Raw genomic sequence first — 14,976 nt, forward strand, 5'->3', positions numbered from 1 at the left:
TCAGTGCCCTGTTTTGGAAAACACAGCTGTCCAAGACCGTGTGCAGGAAGAACTAGACAAAGCCTAAAGGTGGGGACCTGAGGCTGCAATTAAGACAGGAGGGACAGGATGAGCTGGCTGCTGATCCCACCTGCACCAGGTGCGCCTCCAGATGAGAAGTGTGGCCTTGGTCCAGACCCAGGTGCTCATGGCGATACCAGTGCCAAACATGGCAAACAGGTTGATCTTCTCCACCAGGAGGCTGGGGCGATTCTTGATCTCACAGTCAGGAATGGGTTTCTTGGTAGGCAGCCCAATGGTCACATTGGCCTGGCACCTGTGGTGAGGGATGGTTGACAGTTGAGTCTTTCTGAGTCCAATGGGTAGGGATCCAGACTATCAATCCAAAGACTTTGGAAAGAGTACAATTCTCATGGTACTCTTGGGTGGTTTTGTTTGGGGACTGGGAATCAAACCCAGGGACTCACTCATGAGTGCTCTATCACTGAGCTACATCCCCAGTCCCTCACAGTTGAAACTTCCCAGGCTAGAAGCTGGAACCTTTAAAAATGAGCCTGAAGCAGTCCAGACAAATGTCCACTTTAATGGGCATTTTAACTGTTGCTCCTTATAATGGCAGGTGCTGCACTTGAGGAAGTTGAGATGACTCACTCTCTCCTAATCATCCTCATTCATACACAAAAAAGCACAGGTACAACTAGCAAACCGGAACAGGTTGTTAACCTTTCATAGACAGGTATCTACTCCTGTGCAGGGCTCTATGGAGAAAGCTGTAGAAGGTACAACCTTGAGTTGGTCAAAGAAAGCAAAGGATGAAAAGCCTTCTTTTTTATTTTTATTTTTTTGGTACCGGGGATTGAACTCAGGGGCACATGACCACTGAGCCACATCCCCAGCCCTATTCTGTATTTTATTTAGAGACAGGGTTTCACTGAGTTGTTTAGCGTCTTGCTTTTGCTGAGGCTGGCTTTGAACTCGCAATCCTCCTGCCTCAGCCTCCGTTGCTGCTGGGATTACAGGTGTGCACCACTGCACCTGGCTTGAAAAGGCTTCCTAACAGTTACAAACACACCATCCCATCAGCCAGCCAAGGGGTGCATGTAGAAGAGCAGAGTTGAACAGGCACTTGAAGGCTCTTTCCCAGGTCTGGCACAGCACAGAGCAGCTAATGTCTTGGGGGCCCAGACACTATTAGCCTCATCTGTTGAGGGACCTGGCAGACTCCTGCTGCACAGCAAAGGGGATGCTGTCCTTACAGCCAGGGCTCCAGCTCCCACCACTGCCACCTCCAAACCCAGTCCCCACACTCACAGCACATAGTCCCGGAAGCTTCGCTCCCACTCAGCCTGGTTAAAGAAGTCGTAGAAGTGGCAGCTGAAAGTGATGAGCACAAAGCCAAAGGCCAGGAAGCCAAAAATGCCTGTAGAGGACAGGGACATAATGGGACGTTACCGGTCAGACACTTGAGCACTATGGGGGAGTGTGTCTGCCCTAATGAGCAATAGAGGATGGGGTGAGTTCATACTGGGCTCAGGTCAAGAAGGGTATTCTCCAAAATAAAGCAAGAAGGACCTGTGAGGCAAATGTTGGAAGGCTCCCATGGGAGAAGTGGGGACATGGAGCTGTCTTGACTCAACTTGCTTCTCCCATCTGAGAAGGCCCTCTTCTTTCAAGCTGCCACCAGTACCACCACCTACACACACATACCTTGTCCTTGTCCCATGGCTGCTAACTTGTCCCCACTGCATTACTGCACCCTGGAGGCTCCTGAGCCCCAGGAGGGTACAGTGTTGGGCTGGCCAGAACTTCAGACCTCAGCCACTCACCCAGGCGCAGCATGGTCTCGTTGATCTTGCTGGCAGCCTTCTCACTCAGCAGCCCCGGGTGGTTGCTCTTGATGGAGAACAGAGTCATGACTCCTGAACAGAACAGGGACCTCATGGATTAGCAGAGTGAGGCCACTCTCCTGAGAAGGACGGGAATATAGGGGAGGGTCCCAGGGCCCCAGAGTCCTGGGTCTGATTACACCTGTGCTGACTTAAAGCTTGGAGGACTAGAGACACTGGAGAACGGGAGAACAGCTAATAGCAATTCTGCTATGGGCTGGAATGACACAGCGGCAGCATCCAGAGAGAAAGAGGGAGCCCCTGTCCTGACCCCACTGCTCCTAAGGAAAGCAGCCAGGTCAAAGTTTTCTGATGGAAAAGGCGTAAAACCAACTCAAGAACAGCACCGTTGGGCTGGGGTGTGGCTCAGTGGTACAGTGCTTGCCCTGCATGTGTGAGGCACTGGGTTTAATCCTCAGAACCACAGAAAAATAAAGATATTGTGTCTATCTACAACTAGAAAAGAGCAGCACTGTTGGGAGAAAATGCTGTGGGACACACATATAATCTTAAAATTTCTAGTAAGTATATTAAAAAAAACAACTAATTTCAATGTGTTTTATAAATGTAATATATCCAAAATGTAATCGCACCAATATATAATCCACATAACAAATCATTAACAGATATTTTCCCCCTTTTTGGTGCCTTTTCTTTGAAAGGCAGTGTGTATTTTACACTTATAACACATCTCAATCTGGACTAGCGGCAATGCAGGTGGCTAGTGGCTACTGTACAGGACAGCACAGATATGAGACATAAATCAGAGGCACAGACACTGCCAGAAAGGGAGGAAAGAGGAGGAACAGAAGGCTGACTGTTCAGTGGGAGGAAACTGAAACTGACAAAACCCAACGAAAATAAGCCAGATACGGAAGCTCAATATGGGGTGGCAGATTGAGACAGGGAAGTTAGGGACGAGTAAATCTGTGCATGTTGTGAAAACTATGTGTGCGTTGGGGTAGGAAGGAGATGGAAACCAAATTCCAAAAGACTGACAGTATAAAATTAAAGACAGCACGCACAACCAAGGGCCACAGGTGGATCCACGTGGGCAGAGTGGGTTACCCAGGCTGGTCATCACATAACTGTACCCTGCCAAGGGGAGGCAGGGGCTGGACTGCAGTCTCAGTTCCACTCAATAAGCCTGGTCAGGGCTCTAGAGGAAGGGGTACATTTTTCTGGACAATACAAAGGCACTGCCACATAGCAAGAGCTCATGGTACTGTACCTGTCTAAAGGTCACCTTCTTCTACACTGCACCAAGGACTGGGATGAGCTAGCTGCAGTCTCAGTGTGCAGGTAGCAGAGCTGGTGACCCTTGTTCCTACTTCCACAAAGCAGGCTTTCGGCACACGTGTGGTCCCACTGGCCTTGGCCTAGTCCTCACTCACCTCGGATGAGGAAGTAGCCTCCCACAATGAGCACCAGGCCAATTGGAGCCAGGACGAAGCCAGCCCGGTAACGGTAGTTCTTGTAGCCCACAAAACAGATGCCGCTCACGGAGTCCCCATCCACCTGCAGCAGGAAAGTGTGGGAGGGACCTTCAGTTGCTGGTCCCTCTCGCAAGACTATCCCACTCAGGTCGCCAGCCCCCGCCAGTCACTATACCTGGGCCACAGCGAGGATTGCCACGGTGAGGACAAAGGGGAGTGACCACGTGAGCAGATGGAAGTAGGAGGTCTTGCCTGAGAGTGGCTGGTAGGTGGTGCCCAGGGCTTTGAAGGAAGTGTGCCAGGCATAGGTGAGGACCACAAACCAGACCACACCAGCCATCAGGGCATAATACACGATGACAAAAATGATGACGCAGGACAGGGTCTCATTGGAGCTGTGCAAATATGTGGGTGTCACATGGGAAGGTCAGTCTGTACTCCCTCTACCAAATCTCTCCACCCTGTCCCCAAATCCTGGGCTGCTAAGGTCTGGAGGGTCCCTGGGCTTGGGGACAGGACCCAGGTCACATGAAGGGGTTCTAGAAGATACTGCTTTAAATCCAGGTTTTGAGGCAGAAGCCAAGGCTCAACAAGGGGAATCCAAACCCAGATGAATCCTTCCCTGAAATCCCGCTTTCAGGTATAACCTATCCCTTCTGTGGGAAGTGCCCACTACAGTTTTCCTCCATCGTCCTCACCTCTGGGTCCTCAAGACACTTACGTGGGCTCCCCTAGCCTCATGGTGCCATCTGCTCTGCACACGATCTCCCGGCGGGCACCGTCCATGAACTGGGCCAGCCAGCCAATGCTGCCCACAAAAAAGCATGCATTGACGTAGAAGAGAATCACTGCAGGGTAGCGATTGGAGTTCCGCCAGTCAGCCACAAAGGTGGCCTGGAAGAGAGTGGCCGTTCTGCCAGGTGAGGGTTGTTCTGCTGCCACAGACACCCTTATCTAAACCCCAGGCTCTTCCATCATGACCTTCCCTGGGGTGCCCCCTCCCCCCCCAAGCCCAGCCCCATGCTCCTTTCCTGTTTCCAGGAGGAGGGAACACCTGTACTCAAAGCATGACCTGTCCTCCCTTGTGACTGACCAGGGTGAAGAGTGTGCAGAGGCCGGTGACAGCACCAAAGGCTGCAATGTAGCTGTGCATGTCCTGGTGCTCGGCCTCGGTGAACAGTGGATTCTGACACTGGATCCCGCAGCCCTCAACATCCTCGTACCAGCTCTTGGGGTTGTCTGTTCGCACCAAGGGCGCTTCACACTGACCCGAACTGTTGAACTTGATGTTCTGCACCTCATTCTGGCACCAGGGAAGGGAAGAAGGCAGTGGCAAAGGGAGATCAGATCAGGGATGAGCCTCTTCTTCAGGAAAAGGTATCAGGGGCAGAGTGTGGTGTCGGAGGCCCATTCCAGGACTCAAACAGCCACTCAGTGGCTGTGCAGGCTTGGGTAATTAACTGACCACCTGTTGACCACTTGGTGCCTCAGCTTTCCCATCTATAAGATGGTAGTACCTACCACACAGTAGAGTTTAAGGGTTAAATTAATAGATGTAAAGTGCTTATCATGGTATTTGGCATGTACTAAATAATAACTAGCATTATTACTATCATTCTTACTATTATTATCAGTTTAGACCTCTAGATCTTACCCCCTTGTCTTGGTGTCTCCAGCTGTATGATCAACTCCCTAAAGACAGTCTCCTCTCATCCATGACTCCTGTAAATTCCCTACACCTAACAAAGTGGGTGCTCAAAAAAAAATTTTTTTTTTGCTAAATTTATTATCTTGGATCAGTAGAGAAACCCTGATAAATTGGTCTAGCCAGTGAGTTGCAGTTTGGGTTTGTGACTCATGGCTCCCACGGCTGTAGACTTGAGGTCCCCAGGAAAGAAGGCTCTGGTTCCTCTGCATCCTGCCAGACCCTTTCCTATGTTAGGCCAGACATCGCAGATCCTGCTCCATAGACAACTCACCGGGCAGCCTTCAGGGAAGTGGTCAGGGGTGCAGCGCAGGAAGTCAGGCCAGCCTCGCTCCCGCTCCACAATGGCACACGGGCCTCGGGTGGCCTGGCAGAGGGTGCGGCTGGGCAGCTCCACTCGTTCATTCTCACACTTGGGCATGTACACAGCACACAGCAGGGGCTGGATCACTGCCCAGCATCGGGGGGCATTCCGGAGGCCTAGGCAGGGGTGACAGTGTGGGCTTATTACAGTGAAACCCGTCTTTACTGATCCACTAACACAGCTGCACCGCTTGGTCCCCAGGCCTTTGCCACACTGCAGGCCATTACTGCTCAGACCTGTCAGACGTGGCATTTTTCAACAGGACATCTGGGCAGGACAATTCTTTGTGCTTCAGGACTGTATGGTGCATTGAAAGGCATTTAGCATCCCTTAACCTTGCCTACTAAATGCCAGCAGAACCCTTAAGTAACTGTGACAAACAAAAGATGCCCCCACTCACTCACTCCAGGGGTAGCAACTAGTGGAGGGCTTGAAGAAGAGCTTCTGGGATGCTGGGAATATTCTAGTTCTTGATCTCGTTCTGGTTACATGAGTATGTTCATCTTGTGAAAATCATGATCTATGCTCTAGTCTGTATGTACACTGTAATCCCATCAAAATTTTAAAACCAGATGCCATTTCCAAATTCCCTGCTAGGGAATGGCAGTGCCTCTGGTTGAGTACCCTGGAGGGATCACCTTTTCAGAGTGTTTTTGAACCCTTCCGCAGAATTCTTCCAGAACAGGAGGCTATGAGACCCTACCCCCCACTCCTCCCAGGGCCCATTCACCAGAACCCAGAATGGTCTCCCCTTACCCAGCCTCCAGAACACTTGTTCTTACCAAGCTAAGGTGAGAGAGAGAAGAGGTAGGGGCTTAAGAAGAGGTAGTCAGAGGAGCCAGGAACTCCAGAGCCAGAGGAGGAAACAGGAGATCAGATGGAGAGAAACACAGGAGGCTCGGTCCAGTGCAAAGGGAGGAAAGACAGGCAGAATCAGGCAGAGGTCTCCTGGCAGCCCCACCTGGCCCAGGCCTCTCCCCTGCTCTCTCCAGGAGCTGGCCTCATTCAGCTTTCTGTCCCCTTAGCCTCTCCTCAATCACCCCTGCTCCAGGAGCTCAACAAATCAAGTAAGAAGTTATACTGGGAGAATCTTCTGAGGACATGACAGCCAGCATGGACAACTGTCACACTGTCAGGCTGGGCATGGTGGGGGCAGGTAACCACCCTATTGGAGAGAGGTGACACAGTGGAAAGGCCAAGATCATGGGCACTGCAAATTAGCCTGGCTCCAAAATCTTGGTTCCTGGCTATGTAAAGCTGGGCAAAGTACTTAATCTCTATCTCTAGCCTCAGTTGCCTCATCTATAAAATGGGAATAAAAGATTTAACCTCCCAGAACTACTATGAAGAGTGAGAGACAGCATGTTAAATGTGCTTGACTCAGTGCCTGTCAGGTAGTAAGCACACAGGAAGGGTTGTTTTTACTAGTCTGAGGCCTCTGACTGCTCACAGGTCACAGTCTAGACTCCAGGGAACCAAGCAAGAACCAAGTTCTTGCCAGTTATGAAGCAATATTCTCAGGCAATGGTTTCCAATTGATTCAAATCAGAATCACCTGCAGGACCCTCATCACCTAGATGGAGGACCCAGTCCCAGAAATGCTGAATGGGTGGATTTGGGTTGAAAACATAGCAGTGGGTATCAGGGGCAGGGTTGTGGGAGAAAGCAGCAGGACAGAACACAGATGTTCTAGGTATGAGGAGGCTACATGCTCACCAACCCACCACGAGGTGAAAATATCATAAGTAGAAAATGCATTTTTCTTTTCTTTATTTCTCATTTTTTTGGTGCTTGGGTACTACCACTACATTCCCAACTCCTTTTACTTTTTTTTTTTTTTTTTTTTTTTTTGCTACTGAGCTTGAGCTTTTGAAGTTCCTTATATATTCTGGATATATGATTCTAAATACTTTTTTTTTAATCCAATGTATTTTACTTTATGAATTTAAAAGTACTATGTTGAGGAGTGTTTAGATTTTACAAGACTGCCAAAGAAGTCTTTGGCTCAAAGAAGGTGAAGAACCATGTTAGAAAGATATGGTAATTAAGATGCTATGATACTGGCAAGTGACAGACATATAGACATACAGAACACAATAAAGAGCCTGGGGGTGGTGGGGGACTGTGTGTGTGTGTGTGTGTGTGTGTGTGTGTGTGTGAGAGAGAGAGAGAGAGAGAGAGAGAGAGAGAGATTGAGATTTGTGGCAGAGTGTGGGAAAAAGAGATTCTTTTTTATTTTATTTTTCCTTTTTTTTTTTTTGCAGTACTGGGGATTGAATCAAGGGTCTTGCACACACCCTAGGCAAGTGGCTCTACCTCTGTGCTACAATCCCCAGTTCTTTTTCCATTTTAAAATTTTCAGACAGACATATCAAGTATCTAGGATGGTCTCAAATTTGTAGTCCTCCTGCCTCAGCCTCCCAAGAAGTTGAGATTACAGATGTGCATCAGGGCATCTAGCTAAAAGTATTCTTTTTAATAAATGCTGTTGAAATAGGGCTGGGGTTGTGACTCAGAGGTAGAACACTTGCCTAGCATGTGCAAGGCCCTGGGTTTGACCCTTAGCACCACATTAAAAAAAAAAAAAAAAGGTATTGTGTCCAACTACAACTGAAAAATAAATTTAAAAAAATAAATGCTGTTGAAACAATATATATATAGAACTATGCTTCTACAAAAATCAAGTCCAGGTGAGTTATATGCCTGAAATGATAGGAAAATCTATGAAGTTTCTAGAAGATAACATCAGAGAATAAATTCACGACTTTGGGGCAGGAAAAGATTTTTCTAAAAAAGCACTAATTATAAAAGTTTGAAGAATGATTAAAGTTCAAAACTTCTATTCAACAAAAGATGCAAAGAAAACAAGGCAAACCACAGAAGAGATTTTTAACACATACAACCAATAAAGAACTTATATCTAGTATATATAAAGTACTCCCACAAATCTTGCAAAAATGACAGTCCTGTAGAAAAGTAGGCCAAAGATTTAAACAAATTCTTCACAAAAGAAGAAATCCAAAAGCTGGGCACAGTGTGTATACCTGTCATCCCAGCTACTAAAGAGGCTGAGGCAGGAGGATAGCAAGCATGAGGCCAGCTCAGCAACTTAGTGAAAACTTGTCTCAAAGTAAAAAGGATGTAGCTTAGTGGTAAAGCATCACTGGATTCAGTCTCCAGTGCCACAAAATAAACAAGTAAACAAACAAATAAATAAAAGAAGAAGAAATATAAATAGTGGGTAAACATTTGCAAAGATGCTTAACCTTACTAGTAATCATAGAAATGCTAATTAAAACCACAGGGTTCCCCCAATGTATTTCAGAGGCAATCTGCTTGCCTAGCATGTGCAAGGCCCTGGGTTTGATCCCCGCACCACCACACACACAAAAAAAAATTAAATTAAATTAAAATCATAAATATATATCACATTATATGCATTAGACTGGAAAAAATTTAAAAGGTTGATAATACCAAGTGTTGGTTAATGATGACATTCTACAAGGCTACCGGCAGTATGAATTGGTACAATGACTTTATAAAAGAGTTTGGTACAATATGAAGGTATGCATGCTTTATCATCCAGCAATTCTATTCCTCAAGAATGTATTTGGGGGCTGGGGCTGTGGCTCAAGTGGTAGTGCGCTCGCCTGTCATGCGTGCGGCCCGGGTTCGATCCTCAGCACCACATACAAACAAAGATGTTGTGTCCGCCGAGAACTAAAAAAATAAATAAATATTAAAAAAAAAAAAAAAAAGAAAAGAAAGCCTGGCACAGGGGTGTTTACATTTAAAAAAAAAAAAAAAAAAAAAGAATGTATTTGGAAGGCTGGGGTTGTAGCTTAGTAGTACAGCACTTGCCTAGCATGTGTGAGGTACTGGTTTCAATTCTCAGCACCGAATATAAATAAATGAAATAAAGGTCCATTAACTAAAAAAAAAAAAAAAAGAATATACTTGGGATAAAACTGTGTCAAGGTGCATCAGGATATACATAAGAATACCCATAGCAATGTTATTCACAATGAGCAAAAATTGGCAATAACTTAAATATTTAACAACAACAAAAAAAAATAGATAAACAAATTGTAATGATTCATACAATGGAATACTATTCAGTAATGAAAAGGATCTGCAATAACATGGATGATCTTACCAAATAAAGCAGTATAAAGGAAGTGAGTTGAAAAGGATACATACTGCATGATTCCACTTATGTGAGATTCAAAAAACATGCAAAACTGAAATATACTGTTTAAGGATTTCAAAACTAGGTGGTAAAATGTACAGGAAAAAAAAAAGAAAGAATTATCAAAACATCAAGATTATTGGCTCCCTCTAGAGAAGGGGGAAAGGGATGTGACTAGACCAAGTTCTAGACCCAGGTGTCAATGTATAACTGTTATTCAGTACCTTTGTGTTTTATGCTCCTTTCTTTAGACCTAGTATATTCCACAATTCATAAGTTAAATGTGATGCCAAAATGAAAACTTGGTCCTTGGGTGTTTTTCTGTATTTCTATACTTTCTCAAATAACACACACACACACACACACACACACATATTTGGGAAAGTATATGTAATATGTATTTATTTATAAAAACATTTATTAACTGCAAGTCATATATATATATATGTGTGTGTGTGTGTGTATACATATATATGTATGTATTTTTTTTAAAGAGAGAGAGAGAGAATTTTTTAATATTTATATTTTACTTTTCGGTGGACACAACATCTTTTTATGTGGTGCTGAGGATCGAACCCGGGCTGCATGCATGCCAGGTGAGCGCGCTACGGCTTGAGCCACATCCCCAGCCCTGTATGTATTTTTTTTAAATATTTATTTTTCAGTTGTAGTTGGACACAATACCTTAATTTTATTTATTTATTTTTATGTGGTGCTGAGGATCAAACCCAGGGCCTCACACGTGCTAGGCTAGTGCTCTACCGCTGAGCCACAACCCCAGCCCTTGTTTTGTTTTTAAACTGATTCTGATCATCAACCAGGTTTGGAAATGGCTCTAAGGAAATCCTTCTTGATCTGCCCCTGAAAATTGTCCACCATCATCAACAATGTCCCTTCTCTCACCTCTCAACTTGAGGTCTGGGAGACAAATAAGAAATTTCTCCCAGCTTTTCTATTTCTTTCCTGCAGGCTGTGTCTCAGATGGGCGACAGGGCCACAACCCATGTACACCACAGAGGCAGTCAAGGGAGCTACGTGCAAGCTCTCAGTGACCTACTCCCTTGCCAGCTTCAGGGCCTCTTTCTTGCCCCATTTACTAAACCAGATTTGGCCTAAGGTGGATCATGGCCTGGACATTATGTTTGTCTGGTCAGCCTGGAATGCCTGGGAGGAGGCATTTCCAGCTGTAATGGGGAGAGATGCTAAGTGACAGAAGAAGCTCAATTCCAGAGAGATCAACAACAGGAGAGACCTGTACTATACAGACCTAGAAATTAGACCAATCTGAGCTATAAACTTCTCATTCATGGTATTCTTCCAAAGCCTCAGCAATCTGGTCAAGGAAGCACATAGTATCCCATTCTCTACAGCAACTTCTCTCTCCACACCTGCTGGGAATCTCCACAAATGCAGCCAAGGAGCATCCACAATTCCCACAGCCTAAACCAAATACATACTTTCTTCCTAAACCTACCCCTCCACTACTGTTCTCTACCTTAGTGAAAAGGGTAACTCTGTTCTTCTCTAGTGCCCCCTCTTATTACGAATCAGCATCCACATATTAGAGAAACTGATCTGCTCTTAATTGTCCTAAAGAGAAATGTAATTTTATTTACATAAAACGGAAAATAGCAGTATTTACTTGTTTGTTCAAATTTCCAAATAACCTTTTCTGTTAGCACTTGCCTTGAATGAAGCATGATCTCCTTGACCTAGAAAAAGGTACTTGAGATTAAAATCTGCTGTTATTGATATAAACACACGCCAGTGGTTGTTAATAGCCTATCCTCCTCTTGATGGCAGAGGGATGGTGTCTGCATTCTTCATCTACTTATGCCTCAGAACCTGTCTGAGGAGGTGACATGCGACAAGCCTCAATATGCAACTGAATAAATGAGTGGTTGTTGTACACTCAGTATTCTGAGGGGGGGGGAAGAGGGGAGGGGAATGACGACCAAGTCTCTATCAACAATTTACACATGAAAACAACTAAATCATCTTCATTCTTCACCCACAAAAACACCTGTAAGAGCCAGGTAACACTGACCATATTTAACACCAGATCAAGATCACTAACTCTGGACAGGACAAGCCACTAGCCAAGAGCCCAGCTAAGAACCTGGCTATGATTATCACATATGCCTCAGGTTTACCCTCCCCACACACTGACCCAGCTTACAACAACATTTGCTTGTGGCCCTACTTCACAGAACACCAAGCAGCAAGAACAAAGCAGAAAGAGTGCAACCAAACACACAAGGAACAGGACTGAGCTGAAGGATGGGGGAAGGCAGAGAGAAGAGTAGCCTTGGGCTCAGTGCTTATGCCTCTGCAGGACCCTGCCCAGTCAGCTAGTAAGGTTTGAACTCATGCACTCTTCTATCAAAACCACTTCTGCTAGCCCAGCAGCTGCTTTCAGGAGTATGGGCCCCTTCTCCTTGATCTGATGGTAGGCAGCTTCATAAGTGCATTTAACTTAGGAGATTTCAACCATAGACCTCTGCAAAATAAATAAAGAGGAGAGAATATCTTTCCTGTCAGTAAATCAGAACAGGGTGAGATTCTAGTGCCGAGAGATTTGGATTTTCCATACAGCTGGCTCCTAAACTTAAGTCTTAGTTCAGGTAGTGCTCAATAAACCTTGCTTGATCTTTATTTTTTTCCCTGTTCCTTTTATTATTCTTTCAATCTTTTGCATGTATATAACTTTAGAGACACAGTTATATTTCCTATGTATACCTGTTCTTATATAGTGTACATTACTATATCTCACATGATTTGTGCAAACATATAAAGAGTGTATATGCAAAATTACATGGATCTTGCACTATAGTATTTTTTGGAGTTTTCAAAGCTACTGTGGTTATACATGGCTCTGCCTTATGTACTGATTTTAGAACCTGACCTCTACACAAGACATAGCTCCACCTTGTGTATTATCCTCCAAGTTCTTCCAGCATCTGCACCAAGCCAGGAACTTTGTGGCCTTGTCCAACATTGAGCAAAAGCCAAATTAACAATGGCCAGCTGCCTACATATACTACTTTCACTAGGATCCTCCCTAGCCCTGGGGGTCAAGCTAAGACATGGGGCACCCAGGCATCAAAAGAAGAAGGCTCTAAGGTCTGCTCCTGACTCCTAATTTTCTTTTCTTTCAGTCATAGTTTTTAAATTAAAGTGGCTAGAAACAGGCATGACAAGGCCAGTTCTTTTCCCAGTGCCCTGTGGACCCCCAGTCCAGAAGAGTGACAAGTGAGGAGATAATCCACTCTACACTCCTAAGGAAGGATCTCTTTGGGTTCCTTCTGCAGTTTTCAGGCTCTGCCAAGGAGAAGGCTTTGGGGCTTCAAGTGTCAAAGTATCCCAGACTTAAGTCTAGATGAGCCTAAGGATCTAAATTTCTAAAGAACACACAAACGACAGTTGGAATTGTCTCTTCATTCTTGGCCCCTAGCGTGGATAAGCGTTCCCATTTTTCAGATAAGGAAACTGAAATATCTTGTGAAAGTACATCAAAATCAGAGTTATCTAGACTTCCTATCTCTTGAATCAAAATTTCCAGATAGTTCTGATTACCTCTCCATTATTTATCACCAGAGTGTTTCTTTTCCTTCACTCATTTCACAAATTTACACCCACCTTTCCCCTCCAAAAGCTAAATCCCTTCAACCTCCAACTTTTCTTTTTTCTCTCCAATTCTGATTTCGCGGAGGTCTAAACGCCGCCTAGAATCTCCAAGGACCCTGCTTCCAGAGTAGGTGGAGCATCTCCTCTTCCTAAAAAACGTTCTTTTCTGTGGCTCAGAGCCCCCTCCTCACAGGCCTCTCATCCCCCACCCCCATTCTTTGCTCGCCCACCCTGCCTTTTGTGATCAGTTTCCACAATTTCCTCGCCCTCCCTTCCCCATCATGCAGGGTCCCCTCCTGCACGTAACCTACCCCTAAAGTTCCAGTTCGGTCCTCCAACTTTCCCGGGTGCAGTCCCCGATCTCTCAGCAGCTCAGGCCGGAGCCTAGTCCTTTCGGCAGTGCCCCCACCCCACCACTACAGCCCCACGACCTAGCTCGGGTGTGCTTACCCGACCAGAGCACGAGCTTGCCGTGCGCTTCCTCCTGAGAGTCCGAGTCCCCGGCCAGCAGCGTGGAGGTGGCCCCGTAAGGCAGAGCCGAGCCCAGGCACACGTTGTAGCGCAGCGGCTCACAGTGGGCGGCCCGGCCGCAGTGGCTAAGCAGCGGCGGAGGGCCAGTCACGGCCGCGCTCCTTCTCGCGCTCCCGCCAGCGCTACCCGGCCCAGGCCCGGTCTCATTCCCGCTCAAGGCCGCCCCCCGGTCCGGGCCCCCCATTAGCAGCAGCAACAGCCCCAGGAGAGGCAGCTCCGGCCCCCACGCAGGGCGGGCAGCGGCCATGGCCAGACCCGCCAACTCAGCAGAAGCCCCGGCGCCCCCGCCCGCTCCCCAGAGCCCCCCGGCCACACTCACAACCCTGGGGGCCGCGGAGGCGGCTCAAGCGACCTGTGCGCCCCTTGAGTTCGGGGCCGGCTTCTCCCAGACGCTCAGCGCGCCCCGGCCCCTTGGCGCCCAACTTCGCAAACTTTGGAACCCGGGGCCCATGTTGGGCAGCAGAGGCCCGGGCAGGGATGCGCAACTCCCCACTCCCTCGGCTGGCGATCCAAGCTGTCTTCAGCCTCGGGAGCCCTGGGGGCCCCCAACCCCCATCCCCATTCCCTCTCCCACCACTAAAACCAACTCTCGGCCCCACGATGAAGGCCAGGCGCGCGCCAAGGGTGCGGGACTACGTCCCTAACTCTATCCGCGGCTCCGCCCCCGCGCCAGCCCGCGGCCCAGCCGCCACCTCCGCCGGAGCGCGCCGCAGCCCCCAGAGTTCTCCCCGCCGACTACCCGGCTCCTTTGTTGCTCTAGCTGGCCCCGCTCTCTGGAATGCACGGGCCTCGCGGAGCCAAGCCCGGCCCCCCTCAGCTGGAGCTGGAGGAGGGACTGGACGAGGGAGAGAAAGGAGGGGAGGAGAGACCAGAGAGGAGGAGCGCGAGCTTCGGCGTCCCGGGGGCCGCTGCTGGGGAAGCTGGGACCCCCTACCCCGCCGCCCCGAGCCAGAGCTGGGCGCAAGTCGTGGCCCAGAGCTGCAGTAAGAGGCCTAACGGACACCTTGATTGGTCTGAGGATCGTTCGACTTGATCATTGGCAGAAGAGGACTTTTCTTCTGGTTTAGGGTGGGATATGCTGAGATGCCTGAAGTCAGCGAGAGCTTCCTTTCCAACCTGCTCAATAAACCAGCCCCGCCAGTCTTTCAGGCTTTCGATTAGAGCTTAGTTTATCCTGTCCCATGGAGAGGAACCTGGGGTTGGGCTTCCCGCTTCTCCAAATCCATCTTGGGACCCGT

The 14,976-nt window shown here is 47.5% G+C and overlaps 1 protein-coding gene across 1 annotated transcript in view; it reads right to left on the reverse strand.

Annotated features, from left to right (window-relative positions):
- The window catches only part of Smo (smoothened, frizzled class receptor), a 17,520-nt gene extending 3,004 nt beyond the window's left edge, over positions 1-14,516 (reverse strand). Inside the window, 9 exon segments of the mRNA XM_015493841.2 lie at positions 54-316; positions 1,312-1,420; positions 1,827-1,919; positions 3,281-3,404; positions 3,498-3,717; positions 4,044-4,216; positions 4,416-4,625; positions 5,302-5,507; positions 13,658-14,516. Coding sequence (XP_015349327.1) covers positions 54-316; positions 1,312-1,420; positions 1,827-1,919; positions 3,281-3,404; positions 3,498-3,717; positions 4,044-4,216; positions 4,416-4,625; positions 5,302-5,507; positions 13,658-13,985 — 1,726 coding nt within the window. The 5' untranslated portion in view covers positions 13,986-14,516.
- Between the last annotated feature and the right edge of the window lie 460 nt (positions 14,517-14,976).

The sequence above is a fragment of the Marmota marmota genome, unplaced genomic scaffold, assembly GCF_001458135.2.
Source record: "Marmota marmota marmota unplaced genomic scaffold, marMar, whole genome shotgun sequence".
Taxonomy (NCBI): Eukaryota; Metazoa; Chordata; class Mammalia; order Rodentia; family Sciuridae; genus Marmota; species Marmota marmota.